The 16680-nt window shown below is 34.4% G+C and overlaps 1 protein-coding gene, 1 long non-coding RNA gene and 1 other non-coding gene across 3 annotated transcripts; 1 reads left to right on the forward strand and 2 right to left on the reverse strand.

Annotated features, from left to right (window-relative positions):
* Nucleotides 1–6191: 6191 nt before the first annotated feature.
* On the reverse strand, nucleotides 6192–6588 carry LOC140005772 (uncharacterized). The gene is made up of 2 exons (XR_011813339.1): nucleotides 6556–6588; nucleotides 6192–6456 (listed from the first exon to the last, which is right to left on the reverse strand). It is a non-coding gene; the product is annotated as an uncharacterized lncRNA (long non-coding RNA).
* Nucleotides 6589–8435: 1847 nt separating this feature from the next.
* LOC113742999 (large ribosomal subunit protein eL27x-like) lies at nucleotides 8436–8928 on the reverse strand. The gene has a single exon (XM_027271052.2). It carries the CDS (start codon nucleotides 8844–8846, stop codon nucleotides 8445–8447), a length of 402 nt encoding a protein of 133 aa, XP_027126853.1. The 5' UTR covers nucleotides 8847–8928; the 3' UTR covers nucleotides 8436–8444.
* Nucleotides 8929–11689: 2761 nt separating this feature from the next.
* Nucleotides 11690–11823, forward strand: LOC113743086 (small nucleolar RNA snoR74). The gene has a single exon (XR_003460973.1). It is a non-coding gene; the product is annotated as a small nucleolar RNA snoR74 (small nucleolar RNA).
* Nucleotides 11824–16680: the final 4857 nt, after the last annotated feature.

Below are 16680 nucleotides of genomic sequence, written 5' to 3' on the forward strand. Positions count from 1 at the left end.
TTTTCTCCTCTGCTATTGACAAGTTTAGTTTTCTTTATATTTGAAACTCCTATGGGTGCCCTTGGTCTAATTGTGGTGGATGTTGGGCTTGTATCTTTCATGGAAAAATTCAAATGCCCTGAGCTCTCATCCAAACCCCATATTGTATTTGTTTCTCTCTCATCCATATCCTTTACTATTGTTTGACAATTTTTTTCTTCGTTGCCTATAATGTCATAATTGTAACAAAAATCAAGTACTTTTCATAGTTGGAATCAACCCAATTGATCTTGCCATTTAGGTTCACCGTCGTGCCTCTGAGGAGTGATTGACTTGTGTTGATCTTACGTGTGACGACTCCACCCCCTAGGGCGAACCCAAGGATTTGACGGACCGTCTGCCCAACTCTCGCCAAAACTCACTCACTTATATTCTTGAAATAGTCTTTCACATCTCTAGCTAAGCATAGAAGTTCCATTCAACCAATAATTCACACTTAATTACAATCCAAAAGTGTAACATAAAGATACATTGCCAAAGATCCCCAAATACATTTCATCTACAAACGTACAAGTACATGAAGATTATATACACTATTTCACGCTTACTTGCTTCGGATCTCCACTCCTGTAAGGAAAACAAAAACTAAAGGAATGAGATAAAACCTTAGTGAGGTTCTTAAACAAGCAAACAGGTAAAGAAACCATGGAAGTATTGCATTTAACAGTTTGAACACTTTGCACAGTAATAAACAGTCATTCAAGAAATAAACATTTAATCATTGGAAGGATACGTGCTCACTTGGAGCTATTCATTCAGTCATTCAGTCGTCGACCATTTCCCTTATTCCTCTAGCATTTGAAAACATTTAACAGTGAAAATTCCTTCAGTGTTCATTTCAATCATTGCATTGTATTCACTGGCCAGTTCTCCACCAGATATCGTGGTCATATTCGAGAATATCAAACACTGTCCCAGGGTCATCAGCTACCTGACCAAGTTTGCTTTTGGCTCAAGTCGACTAGCAATGAAGGGCAGGGGTCCAGTTCAGCCAAAGGCTTACATTCATGCACAAGTAATATTCAATCATTTGGTCATTTAAAATTTCACACTTAGGTCGAGTGCGATAAAGTACACACTCGCCAATCGAAAATCCATTTAGCAATCATTGAAAAGCATTTAACACTCAAACAAATATTCATAATAATCCACATAGTTATTGGAAGCACAACATGCAAGGAACACTCACCACTTGACCTCACCAAGTGGTCACCCTGGTTCTTTCTCTAGAACATTCTCTAAGTCCTGTGATCATATAATCCGTCAAGAGTCTAGTAACTTAAAGCCAAGATAATGAGAAAATATGAGATTCGATACTTCACTTAGCAACCACAGAAACTACAGGTTTAACCCTAATACTAGAAGACTAAAAGGGCCACGATTTCTTGTTTAAATCAAGTTCAAATCAAGTGAAATATTTCATGCACGCTAAGGTTAACATATCACCAAGTATTTTAAATCAAAATATGCAAGATTTAACCAAAAAAGTTAGGTTTAAAACCCAGAAAAGTTTTCCCAGAGTTTTCCAAGTCCCACTCAATTCATTTGACAAAATTTTCAGCTTGATGACATTCTTTGAAAAAGTGTAACTTGAGTTTCGTAGGTCAAAAAATCACAAAACTTATACTATTAGAAAATATACTCGAAGCACTAATAGACTTTAGAATACATCTTCATGAAATTCAGCTCATAGGTTAGTCAAATTTCAGTTCAAACTCACTGCTGTCTCATGTGCAAAGACAGAACAGTCATGGTTTTTCAAGAAACTTTGCAGATTTGCTGGTATTTATAGGAGTTGAACCAACCACTGAATTTTATACCGTTGGAAGCCCTATGAGTCTAGTTTCAAACGCAATAAACAGAACTCAATTCCAATTTTTCTATACGAAGTTATAGCTAATTTTTCAAAACTGCGCAGGGCTTCCTGCGAAAATTTCCAGCAAATGTAGAATTTGAGGAAACAAAGTTTCCCCCCTTAAAACTCTTTATTTTTCACTCAATTCCAATATACATCTTTAGATTATATTATTTTAAAGTATATTGATTAAGAAAGTAAGATTTACTAGTTACAAATCATGGTGAAAAGCTGGACAATTTTCTCTCTCCTAATCGGCCAACTCTAACAGAAATTTTAGCAAAGTTCCCCCAAGTTTTTCCAACAAAACTTCCAACTTCCAACCTTAATTCCATGGCAAATACACAATATATCTTATAGAATTTCATCACAATTGCAAACATAAAAGTTTACCCTAGACTATCACTTCATGCCTCAAAATCAGCCATCAATAGCTTAGAAAACAAACAAAATCTTCCATAAAGTCTTTTCCTTTTTGGTCACAAAACTTCATATGCTAAGTATGGGAAAAGAAAGATAGATTGTCTAGAAAATTTACCTCTTGTTTCCCACAAACTCAAGATGAAAAGCAACCAAGAAGTACTAAGAGTTTTTTCCTCCAAGAACTCCTCCAATAGCTTTCTCTCAAACTTGATTCAAGATTTGATAGAGTAAATTTAGGTTTCTCTCTTGTTTTCTAACTAAATAGGCAAGGAATCAAGGATAGGAATGGAGTTGTTTTCTCTCCCTTTTCTCACCAAATTTCATCTAGCCCAAGAAGCTTAGTGAAGAAGATTATTTTGTGGTCAAATGGAAGCTTAATAAGGATAAAGATCAAGCTTTAGTCTTGGTCAAACTTGGTGACTTACTGACAAATGGCAAATCAAGATGTAATCCTTATCTAGTTGTCTTCCATTCACCAAAATATCCATCCCATCTCTAATTATCTCTTAACACCTTGTAACATAATATTTATTTTACCCAAAACTCCCTCTAATCCTCCAAATTTATGATACGCACCTCACTAGTCGATCACATTAGTATTATGCACTATGAGACTTAACATGCATCAAATGAAACATGCACCAAGTAAAATAAGAAAATAGGTCAAAATCATGATTCAATTAATAAAATAACCAAGAATTCAAGGCAAGTAAATGAAAATCAAAGGAAATATGTAACTAACTGCTAGGTCACAACACAACTTGTTAATATCTATAAGTGAGCAAAAATGAACAAAACCTTTTTTTTTTCTTGGTCAAAGCTAGGGTTTGAAATCTTGCATGTTAAAATCTCTTTCTTTCCATAAATATGTCATACCACAAAATGTTAGGCAATCAATTAAAAGAAACAATAAGGTACAACAGTCCATTATCATTCACTATATTTACAAGCAAGTAAGCCAAAATGAAAGGTATGAAAATTTTGGATCCTCACATTACGTAGTATCTTTATATGCTTTCTCTCTTTACTACCCTCTTGAGGTATGATAATATCCATCACTTTTACAAATATACTTCTAATTTTCCTGCATATCTCCTTGGTGATGCAATGTACTTGTAGTTCCCAATTCCAAATCCATAGGAGTGGTATAATGAAGGCAGATGGGTCTCTGTCTATGCCTGCTTCCCACCTTTTGAGAGTCAAAATTTGATTGTCAATTAGGTATGGCTTTCCCATTAGGACCCTTGGAAGATTTGCCTCCTCTATCAAAGTGAACTGGAAAGGTCCTATTTCCACTACTTCTAGTTTCTTTGGGTAAATTCCATAGGTGGTTTGTGACATTCTTGAGTTTTGCCACTTTCTCACCAAATACCTTCCCATATAAGCTTTGCTTTCATTTCTCAAGCCTCTTATTAGATCTTCCCCTGCCATCTGAACTTTGCTTCACTCTTTGTTGACAATGTGAATCTTTTTTGAAAACTTTAGCTAGTTCATCCGTCATGATGATCAAGGGACTAAGTGGAGTTCCTAGAACTTAATCAGTGGATTGAATAGATCCTTCACAAATCTACAAAAGAAGATAGCACAAAGAAGTTAATTCAATACTCCAACAAAAATGGTAACAGAAAAGGCTGGAAAGCTATGAATAGAATAAAACCTCTTTCTTCATCTTTTTTTTTTGCCTTTTGTTTTTGGTGTTAAGGTTTGGGTGGGTCAGCGAATAATGGTCAGGGAGTGATGCGTATGGGTTAGTGATTTTGGTTTTGTTTGTTTTTTAGTGGTTTGAAGTAGGGCTGCAAATGAATCGGTTCGAGTCAAAGTTCGACTCGAGTTTGGTCAAACTCGAACTCAAGCGGCTCGTTTACGAAGCGAGTCGAGCTCGAGCCATCTGAGCTTAGGCTCATTAGCTCGTCATGCTGCTCGACGAGCTTTATGAAATTACAAAAATACCCCTATTTGTATAACTAATTACTAAGTTGGTATTCAAGAATTAGTGGCTCAGAGCAAAAGTTTAATTTCCACAAATTGAATTCCATTTCTAATTGCTTCTCCCGTATCTCTCTTTCGGTCTTTCCTTCACAATTTCTCACACAAACCCTAGCCACCACCGCCACGAGTGCACCAGAGCCACCACTGCCACCGCCACCCTTCAGGCCTCAATCAATTACTAACACTTTAGGGTTACGAATTCTGACATTCTTGGAAACCTTCTTCCTCTCGAAGCTGCGGATGTTAAAATTTCGGGAGTAGTCCCGCCTGCAATTCAACTTCTTCTCAGACAAGGTTAATCACTTTCTTTGTCTTAGCTTTTTCGTTTTAAAGTTAATCGCCTGCAATTCGACTTCTTCTCCTCGCTTTATTGAAGTTTTTTTTTTAAAAAAAAAATTCCTCACTTTATTGTTCTCTCTCTCTCTCTGGAATCATTTGAACAAATGGATGCTTTGATCTATTTATTTGAAGCCCATTTAGTTCTTTTCCTGCTCTATATGTATTTTTTTTGGTTATTTATTGGTGCTGTTGTAAGAACTCATGTTTTTATTCTTAATTTAGTTTATTTTATGATTATTTTGCCCTAGTGTTATTTAATTTTACAATTTTTGCATGAATTTTCTTAAATTAAGCTTTTATCCCGCGTGTCGAAAGTTTCTCGCAAGTCGCACCGGCGCGACTAATTGGAGATTTGAGGATTTAATACTAGGCTAGTATGTATGAGTAATTGTAGTGCTAGAGGAACTACCTTGGAGGGTTAGTAGTTAAGTGTATCAAACAAGAAAGAAAGTGGTAGTGCACAACACTATTTGGCCACTATTAAGAGTAGACTTTTGGTACAACTTTAAGTTAGCTTCTTCAACACATTTCTTCCACAAAGATTCAAAACCAAGAAACCCTCTCTCTCTCCCTCATTTCAGTCGAACCCAAGGAGGAACAAGGGGAAGAGAAAACTTCATGTTCTAGCTTGCATCTTGCTTGCAAATCCTCAACCAAACCACACAACACTTGGAGTTTCACTCTAGCTTGAAGAAAGGTGCCATCTTGTGGAGTTGCTTGGTGAAAAATTGGAGGAAACCCTCACTTACTACTAGGGTTTAAAGCTTGGAGAGGGTAACTATTTCATCTCCTTTAGCCTTTCAAATTTTGCTAAGATTAGAGCTTGGATTTCATGGGTTCGAAACCCTAATCAAGTTTATAGGTTAGCAGACTTGAGGAAACTTTTATCTTGCTTTAAATCCTAGGCTAGCGGTCTTGAGGAGGCCTTTAGGTAGCTGACTTGAGGTCTTATTGCTTGATTGTTGTTGTTTATGTGGTGAGTGATATGACACTACAAGAAAATCAGGCTTTTGTGACAATCAAATGTTGTCATTAAAAATCAAAAAGTCGTCATTATAAAGAGACATTGACGACTTTTTCTGTTGTCACGTGGTTGTCACAAATTCTATGTCACAAATGAGTCCATGTGACAACTTTAGACAAGTCGTCACAAAATCATATTATTCTATGACAAAGAAAAACTCGTCACTAACTAAAACCATTTTGTGACGACTTTTCTTGTCATTGCTTCACCTGTATTTTTGTCATAGATAATGTAAAAGTCGTCACAAATTTCATATCTACAATGATGACTTTTACATGTCACTTATAATCCTGTTCATTAGTGACAAGAATTGTTGTCATTGGTTGAACTTGTAGCTAGTGACAACCTTTCTTGATGTAGTCACTGAACTTTGTTTAAAATGTTTGAAATTTGTCATAAAAAGCCTACTTCTATTGCATTTTCAACAACCATAGCAGAAAATTGTGGCTCGTCTAATGCAAAAAAGATAGTAATTAATGTACAATGAACACTCAAATATATATGGTTATAAACATCTCTAAATTCATCAAAACACACATTAACCAAAATGGGTTCCAAAGCCCACATTAGTTCAAGTACTAACAACCATTATCCATCCAAACAATAGAGTACTAAGTTCACATCAGTTCAACTAGTAACGGCCATTACGCATCCAAAAAAACAAAGTACTCTTTCCAAACAAAAATATAGACTAAAGTAGCAATTTGTGTCAAACTGAAGTCATCTTCATGAGCATATCCAAAAGCCAACCTTTTTCATCTCCTCAAGAGCATTTAATAGCATTGTACTGCATTGAAAGAAAAGTATCATACGCATTAGAATCGATTTCAGTCAAAAAATATGCCATTACAAGCATACACTATTGAATTTGAATGAATAGTCATACTGAACAAAAATCCAATTAAGTCAATATGATAAGAGATAAAAGAATCAGTCAAACAACCGAAACATACTAATTAGAATATAGATAAAATCTACCCAAAGTACCTCGTTAGAGATCAATAAAGTCAAGTTTATTTCAATTCTACTATTAAGGGTTATTTCAACCAAAATTAACTTGATATAATTGACAAATTAAGCTTAAAGAGTGGCTTAAGCTTTTGAACTTGATATAAAAAACTCAAAGGGAACTTGATGTACAAAGGAACCAAAAAAAAGTGCAACAAAAACAAGTGCTTACCCAAGGATATGATGACGAAGGATATCAAAGTACCAAGTGCTCCAAACAGCATTATAGTAATGAAATTGTGAAAGAATTGCTTCTTTTTAACCTGGAACTTGATAATTAAGGGGAATGAAAATTGATCCCAAATCAGCCCTGTGCAAAAAACGTCCCTTAAGAAACTAGACTTCGGCAAAGTTTGTCATTTGCCTGCTATCTAAGCAAATTAATTTACTAAAATTCATGCTCCCAGCAAAACCAAGGCCTAATTATGCTGAATCTCAGGTTATTTTTTTCTTTCGAGCTTTTTCCTCTTTTTAGAACCCTATATCCATGTAGGGAAGAAAATGGTTCAGTAAATTTACTACATACCCAGCATTGAAAATGATCGGAGGAAGTAGATAAATAAAGAAAAGATCTTCACTGAAAACCAACACATGCGAGCTTGTTCCTCCACTAATTAGTAGAATAACCATCACAAAATTGTCTCCAGTCCTTGAAAATAAATGAACAAATGATTGCATGTCAAATCTCTGGCAAAATTTACAAAATAAAAACATGGAACTCAAGTGTATTTATCTTTGGTATCATACCATCTTTGGTAGCATATTACTAGAAAACTTATCCAATTATTCTCATAATCAGATTGAAGAATTCAAAAATTCACATTTGATATCTAGAAATCAACCACTCAATATTTATGGATTAGCGCTTCAATATACAAATGCAAGGAATTCATAGAGAATCTAGGATGCCAAGAACGAGCAAATTATATCTCTGCCTTATGACAAGAATAAAAATCCTTACTTTGCAATCTCCTGATTATCCTTGCCAAACTGCTCAGCTACAAACTTGATAAAATCTCTAGCATAACTATTCTCAAAACAAGTAATATCAAGCCTATTCCTGGGCAAGAAATACGAATCCTTAAAGTATTCTTTATTGTATACGAATCCTCAAGATTTACCTCAATCGACCTACATTTGATAGAAAATATCAAAATTAGATGGAAAAATTTGAGATTATTTACCTCAAATTATGCGGTGACAACCTTAGCTCTTGTTTTTCTCAAGATTCAGTCTTCTATTTTTTTTAAAATAGGCAATAGGAACTTAGCCCACAAGCCAAACGAGCATGATGACAATTTTCAGGAAATGATAATTCTAAAACAGGGAGTAGTATTTATCAGAATACAAGAGTTCCAAGGAAATTAAAAAACCAAAACTAAGTACTGCAAAGCAAACAAAATCATTCACGAGCAGAGCCGAGCAGAGCAGGGAAATGATTTAAATAACTTCCAGATAGATAACAATTCTACTCAAGTCCTATCAAAATAAGCAACGATGTATCAAGAAAGCAAAGGGGGAGATCCTCTCCTCCTCAGAACCTAAGCTTGGTAAAGAACCAGAAGTTTTTACTGGTCTTGAACCTCTCCTCGAAGCGGGTCTTGGACTTCTTGGCAGTACTGCAAAGCAAACAAAATCATTCACGAGCAGAGCCAAGCAGAGCAGGGAAATGATTTAAATAACTTCTAGATAGATAACAATTCTGATTAAGTCCTATCAAAATAAGCAATGATGTATAAAGAAAGCAAATGAGAGATCCTCTCCTCCTCAGAACCTAAGCTTGGTAAAGAACCAACGGTTTTTTCCGATCTTGAACCTCTCCTCGAAGCGGGTCTTGGCCTCCTTGGCAGTGGTGACCTTCTTGTCGCGGGACTGGAGGCGGTCGGAGGTGATGATGTCCTTGAGATCGACGTCGAGGGTGTAGTGGGTGGGCATGATGTGGTTGTACTTGACGAGCTTGATGAAGCACTTGACCCTGGACTTCTTGGCTTGCTTCTTGGCGGAGTCCTTCCGGATGACCTTTTTAGGGTACTTGGAGATTCCGGCGACCAGGCAGTGGCCGTAGGGGCGGTCCCGGGTTCCGTCATCGAACGACCTCACGATCACTCCCTTGCGGCCGGCGTAACGGCCTAGGATCACGGCCTTGTTTTGCTTCAGGAACTTCACCATCTTTTATCTCCCTTCCGAGCTCCGCCGCTCTCGCTTTATTCCCTTCTCTTTGCTTCTTTTTTTTTTCTTTTCGGAGTTAAGTCTCTTCTCCCCAGTCTTCTAAGATTCAGTCTTCTAACTCTCGCTTTCCCCCAAAATTCATGGTCATTTTTCTATGTTCTTGCCAGCGAGCAAGTGCTGCACCGATCTAGGGATTTTTGCTATCTGCAACTCCACAAAATCTGCACAAATCTTTTGGGTAGCTCAAATTAGGGATGAAAATGGTGGCTCAAAGTGATTTTTTGAATAATTTCAGCAAGATGGCGGTGGAGAGAAGAAGAAGATGATAGCGTCCAAAACTGGCAAGAAGAGAGAAAGAAAGTTTTGTCCGAAATTTTTGCAAGTGTTGTGAGTGTTTTTATCAAACAACAAAGCCAAAACGATGTCGTTTTTGCTTCTTTTGTTCACCCGCCTATACTTCTTCAATTTTCAGCTTCCCGCTTCCGTTTTAGCTATGACAAAAAAAATAACACTTTCATCCTCTTTTGTACGGCTAATTGATCAAATTATTGTTGAAAAAAATCACAACAATAAGGTTATTATTTTGAGCTTTTTTACTTCACAAGTTGTATCTGGAACTTTATTTGTTACATTAAAACTTTGAAAATTTAGTGTTTTTGGATAATTTTTGGATAATTTAGTGTTTTTAAAAATTAGTGTTTTTGGAATATTTAATGTCTTATTAATATGTTTATGATTCAAAAAATCTTTTAATGCAAATATTTTTGGTATTAATTTAATAATTTTATTAATTATGTGCGAAATTGTGGTCTTACAAGACCTAACAATCTGTTTAGTTGATCAATTAACCAAAATAGTTTGCTAATACATGCATGAAACACTAAATATATTTGGTTCAAATACCGATTTATAAACCATAAATAATGTGACTATTGTAATTAATAATAAACTCCAGCCATGCGATTGTCAAGATTTTACTTAATTTCATGTAGAATTTTATTGTTCTTTGCCATTATTTTCACACTATGCTAGTCAATAATTTTCCATGTGTTGTCAAGAAAATTAGATAGGGAATCCATGATATTTTTTAACCTTAGCTAAGTTTGGTACAAGTTATTAGCTAAGTTTTGAATAATTATAAAAATATGTATATATATTTTATTACAATACCTTTCTTATTTTGCTAATGAAAAACATCAACTAAAGTGTAAAAGATAGGGTGCCATAATAGAATTAAAGAAATCGATTTACCACATACGAGGCTAAATTGTAAAAGATAAGGTGTCATGATAGAGTTAATGGAATCAGTTTTTACATATGGGGCTAAAATGTAAAATTTAGGATGTCATAAATAAGATTAATAAAATTTATTTATCACATATAAGCCACATTGAAAAAATTAGGATGGCATAGTAGAAATAATGAAAGTGAGTTAGGAACAAGCACTTTAAAAATATGTTTATGATTCAAAAAAAGATCTTTTAATGCAAATATTTTTCAACTTTCTTTTAAGATTGATGGTTCATTTTAAACTCGATTTCATGGAGGATACAAGTTTCCCTTGTACTTGATGTTTTCTTGGATTTAAATGAGAAACCTTAATGTTCTTTATTATTCTTAATTCTTGACCTAGAACTTGATTTCTCATGATTCCATTCTTACTTTTGAACTTTGAATTTGAAAAGGCTTGATTCAAGGCTATAACGACTCACTTTATTCTTTAGTATACATTTGAGAATTATATACCAATGTCTTGTTTCTTCACTTCTTAAGTGCGAAAACCCTAAGGTTTTGTTTTTTCACTTTCATATAAACTTGTTGGTTCTTACCTCAGGACTTGAGGGTAATCAAGGGTGTTATCTAGGAACCGAGACATATCGCACGTAACATTGAGTGTTTCTTGCATGTGTGTGTGACTTGAATAATTTTGCTATATGTTTACTTCATATTTCTTGTGTGTTCAAGTGTTAAGTGCTCCCTATAATTGCTCATATGTAATTTTCACCGTTTTAAGGCGAGTGTGTACTTTATCACACTCAACCTACTAAAATAACAAATTTCTACCGTTTAACCGTAAATTTCTACCATTCATCGGTTTATTTGATTATTTGCGCATGTTGTAAGCTCTTAACTGAACTGGGCTCTACCCTTGGTTGCTAACCTGCTCGAGCCAGGACTGGGCTCGGTCGGATAGGTTGGAACCCTGGGCCACCGTTTCGGTATACTCAAGTAATACCACTGGAGGAATAAGACGATGGCCAGACAACCGAGGGAATTATTGAAGTTATAAGGTGAAGCTGACCGAAATGGTTCCACGTGAACACCATATCCTTTTAATGTGTGTTTATTTCTATAAAATGATAAATGTCTCATTTTAATGTGCCAATGTGAAACCTTGAACCATATTTGCGTTATGCTTAATTTACTTGATTTATTAGAACTGCTTGTGTGTTTTGGAACCTCACTGGGCTGTTTAGCTCATTCCACTCATTTGTTTTCCTTAACAGGGTTCAAGACCGAGAGTATTCACGAATAATACTAAGTTGTTTTCTTTTGGAGACTTTAAGTTGTATTGTAGCAGATGGCTGTAGTACATATTCTTTTGGGTTGTATTTAAGTTTGAAGGTTAACTAAGTTTAAGTATTAATGTTTTGGAGTACTTTAAATGTATATTGAAAATATTTGAAGTATTTCTAGTTTTTGAATTATAGATTATAGTGAGACCCGGCGAGAGTTGGGCAGGAAGTTCGCTGACCCCTCTGGTTCGTCTTTGGGGAAAGTGGGGCTGTCACACCTGTAGGTTCTTCTGGTTTTGATTGGACTTGTCGATAGTATAACCTGATGAAAAAGCAGGGGCCTCTTGTCGATTACTGTGAATGGGTCTCTCGTAAACTTCAGGAAAATAAAACTTGGCATTGTTATTGGGTGAACCTTTTGAGCTTACAATAGAAAGTTTATTAGAAATGATGTGTCAGAAGTGTCTTGGAATCTCATGACTTGGGAAGCTGCCCTGCTTGTGTTTCATTTCGTTTGAGGAAAGATTTCAGTATACTAAGCACTGGAGATAAAGCCTAATTTTTCTATTTCGCACAATTTGTGGTCTTACAAACTGTCATAATGGATTTAACCGGCTAATAGTTGAGTCCTGGACTTCCACTCTGTTGCGTCATACCAATAGAAAGTTTTTGCCTAATGTTATATCAGAATCTTTGAGTTTTACATCTTAAGAAAATGAAATTTCCAAATAATTTTTGCTCTGTTATTTAAGCAACCATAGTTAATCATCCTGAAAACAGTTTTGTACTTGTAGCATGGCTCACATAATACTTCAAACTGATCTAGGTTCAATATGTTTCTATTGCTGATCAGAGGAAGAGAAGAAGTTCGTGACTTCAATGATTGTGCTTAGTTTGTACTTTGTAGTTCAATATGTTTCTGTAGTAAGAAGTTATTGGCCTGCTTTTGGTTGTTATTTACTTATTTTCTGATGTTGAACTTTGTGACCGAGAATGTTGAACTTGTATGAAGTGCTGGGCATTTAAATTCTAGACTTTTATGTGGCATGTATTTCTAAATTTATGATTGTATTTAGTGAAAAATTTGTAGGCCTTTTTCGATTATGATCATGTGAAAAATTATGGTCAATTGTTGCCATGAATTGTAGGCTATTATTATGCTAATAATTTGGTTAGGAATAAGTTGATGAAATGATGTTTTTGTTAGATTAATTTCCAAAAATTTGAGTTAACGAGCTGCTTATAAGTCAAAAATTCGAGCTGCTCGCGAGCCAGAAATCGAGTTTCAACTCGCGAGCCTTATCGAGTCGAGCTCGAGCCTAGCGTTTTTTAGTCGAGCCGAGCTCGAGCTCAATTCTCTAGTCTCGTCGAGCTCACATATTTTTAAGTCGAGCTCAACTCGATAAGTCCAAAACTCGACTCGACTCGGCTCGTTTGCAGCCCTAATTTGAAGGAGTGGTCTTTTATAGAAAAGGTTGAGTGGGTTTGTATCTATCGAATTCAAAGCTCCTATAGGGAGGAGCTAAGCTCTAGTTTTGAAACTAGAGAGAAACTCTTAACTAATGAACCTAATAAGAGAGGTCCGGTTAGTGCTTGACATATGGGAAAGTTTGGAAAAGGGGAAAGCGAGAAATGGAATTATGGTTGCCAATTTTTCATGTGTTATAAACGTTTATAAACTAGTTCTAATCTTTCAATGGTTTCTAGAGTTTTTAAATTTTGGTAGATTAATTAAAATAAGAGAACTACTATGAAAATCGAATTTGGAGTTAGTCACAAGTTTTGCTTCAATATGGTCTGCTATGGAAAAAGAGAGCAGAGGATGACTGTAAGGAAATAGTTTTTCCGACTAATATATGCTGAGAGAGAACAACCTTATGCTTACCTACACACCTTCTTCTTCACTATTATCTAGCAATCTACAAGTGAAATGGTGTGAAAATTAAGTCTTCATGATCCTCTTGTTCTCTGCAATAATTCTAATAGTCTCATTTTTCTTCTTTTTGGTTTTTTGCTTTGATTTGTGTTCTCCCTTAAAAAATTATGACTCTTTTTAGGGCTTTTGCTATGGTTTTGTTGCTATTGGTTGTCACGCCCCAAATTTGCCATGATTTGGAACGAACATGCCACGAAATTTAGGCAGCAACTTCCTAACTATCTTGCCTTTACTATCCATAACATTCCACAGATTTTCCATAAAATTTGAACTTTTATAAGTTAACATATATCTATCATCAATCATAACAATAAAGATTCAAATCTGACTGAACAATAAGGATTCAAATCTGACTGGACAAACACCTCTTATTACATCAATAAGAATGATAACCATAGCTAACAAACTATTCTATAATAGGGATTCAACTTCATCAACTTCCTGCAACATACGAACTAGTCATTATCCTCCTCCATGTATACTAACTCATATTTTTCATTACCAGCTACAAAATTTTAGGAGTAGAATGAGCATACACATGCCCAACAAGTAAACCACCCTATCCTTGTCGAATTATGAGTTTTCATATATAAATATATATGTGTGTCTGTGTGTAATTGCACAATAATATTAGAAATTAGTACATTAAAATATGTCATTCCATAATAGTAGTCATACAATACAATGTTCAACTATACAATTCATAATTCCATAACAATTCGATTTCCTTGATTAGGGGATCATGCATTCATCGATCTCTATGTACACAACTTAATGTTTACCCCAATTAAGGGATGGTCGACACAGTATAATGTCTAGTGTTTAACCCCTACTAGAAGGGTCAAACAATACAATACAATAAGAATGTTGAATATAGTTATGGTTATAATCAAGATTGGTTCTTGTTAATTCACAATGCACCATTCAATACATAATACATATGCATTTAAACTATACGGTTCAAAAGTATCATTCAAATCAACACATATGATTTGGATTTCATATACTAAAATAGCATTTAACATTCATAAAAGTATTGGTTCCAAAACACTATCATTTAGAAACCCAAATTAACTTTCCCAACCATGTGAAGTCATATCGAACTTGTGCCCCAACCATTACACCTATACCATACTTAGGAAGAATTTTCCAGATTAGACCATAGTTCAGTGTTTTAGTTATAACTCAAAATGTATACTCTAGATTTACAAACAAAAGATACTTTCAGAAACTAGACTGAAAATTCCTTAAATTCTATGAATAGAACTTTTCCAAAATCTTTAGCTTTCTGGTTCAAAAATCAGCATCAAAATCCAACTAGAGAACAGACATATAATTTGTCTGTTACTTTCTTTGAAAATTGTAACTATCATGACCAATTCAATTAAAGATTTAAAGGTACATCTCATTCAACATCTTAACCTACCTTTTCACAAGTTTAAATTCATTAAAATTAATTATCTTAATATACTCCATGAAATTCTAATTTGTGACTCAAATTCATTAAAAATCAATTCTCTTAACATACTCCATGAAATTCTAATATGTGATTCACACAACTTACCCAGAAATTTTTCAGATTTAATGAGTCATATACTTTTCATGGAACCCATCTTAAAATACTACGAAAAAAATCAGTTTTTGCCATGCATCCAATACGTGATATAAAGTACCTTAAACTGTGGAAAATAGTATTTTCCATAGATTTGCAACGGTTTTGGAGGCATCTTGTATATAGCCATCATAAATGCTTTGCAGCAGTTTTGGATCCGTGATAAATATTTTTTACCACGGAAAAATCACGGGTTTACATTCGTCATAAAAGAATTGTGATATATGTCATTGACTATTTACCACAGTTTTGAACACGGTTCGAAACTATTACTAATACTTTTTGCAACAAATTGCAGTCATAGTTTGGAAAGCATTGAAAAAGGTCATTGTCATGGGCTAATTTCATTGTTTTGGTTCTGTGGAGAAAGGTTCTTATTAATCATCTTGATTTCCAATGTTGTTAAAAGAAATATCAAAAGATAAATGTTTAAGATCTATCACCATAATTTACACAAGTAAAATAGCTAAAGTTTTTATTGAAAATCTCACAAATAAGTGCGTACAAGTTACCAAAAACATAGCATGTATTGCACGAAATTATGCCAATCCAAAGTGAATGCCATTTGAAGGCTAATACAATGGTCTAACCCTTTAGAAGAACATCTCTAGTACACTAACATTTTGGGACCACCCAACAAAGATTTCATGACTACAGATAACTTCCAAAAACATTTGAGAACGAATCAATTGGATGAAGTTTTTCACAGTCCCCATTTTGTTTAAGTGAGAATGAAAGAGTGGGAGAGCGTAGGCACTTAAGCATTTTTTGTTTGTGTACGTTTTCAAAATATTTGGGTTTCAAATTTCAATGGGCCATTTTTTCTTCCATTTGGTTTGAATAAATTTTGACTTCACCAATTCCAAAATTTAAGTCATGAGTTATATGTACATGTGTGCCAATGTATATTATTTAGAGTAATCACCACTGAAAATTTTTATAATTAATCTATTTATTTTTTTATTTGTTCAGCCAATTCATCATAGACCTTCATACATAGCTCAATTAACAATTAGTTTACTTTCGTCTATATTTCAATGAACTATATATATATTTGGTTCATTCAAGTGCAAAAAATTAACCATATTTATTAATATATTTATTGATTATTAGCTAGAACTAATTCAAAACTAGATTGAAATTAATTATTGTACACCATATGAAAACTATTATTAAAGTAATTCCTTTAACCACATATCGAATAAACCATGATAAATATAAATTATTTACCACAATGATTAATCAATCGTGGCAAATAGTAGCATAATTACCATGATTTATTGCTGTGACCAACAAAAGTGTGGTAAAAAGTTTTTTGACATCATGACTGCTAAAACCATGTCAAAAAGTCACTTTTACACATGAATTGAAAACTGTGCCAAAAGATAGTGTGGTAAATGCTCATTTTTTTTGTAGAGTTTCATGTCCAAAATTTTTATATTACTCATATGCATATGATACTTTAATTATGTGGTTAGCTTTTATATAATCTTTCATAAAATTCATGATTTAAGCCTTTAAAGTTGCAACAGTATGGCAAGTCCTGATGGTTTCTCGGCAATATTTGACCAGTCATGTTGGGATATAATTAGAAAGGATTTGTTGTTGACAGTTGAGGATTATTTCTTAGGGGGAATTCAACCTAAGGGGTTTATCAGTAGAATGTTAATTCTTATTCCGAAAAAGGCAGGAGCAACCAAATGGGTAGAATTTCGACCAATTAGCTTGTGCAACATCAGCTCTAAGATTCTCTCGAAAATCCTGGCAAAT

This window comes from Coffea arabica, chromosome 4e (assembly GCF_036785885.1).
Source record: "Coffea arabica cultivar ET-39 chromosome 4e, Coffea Arabica ET-39 HiFi, whole genome shotgun sequence".
NCBI classification, from domain to species: Eukaryota; Viridiplantae; Streptophyta; class Magnoliopsida; order Gentianales; family Rubiaceae; genus Coffea; species Coffea arabica.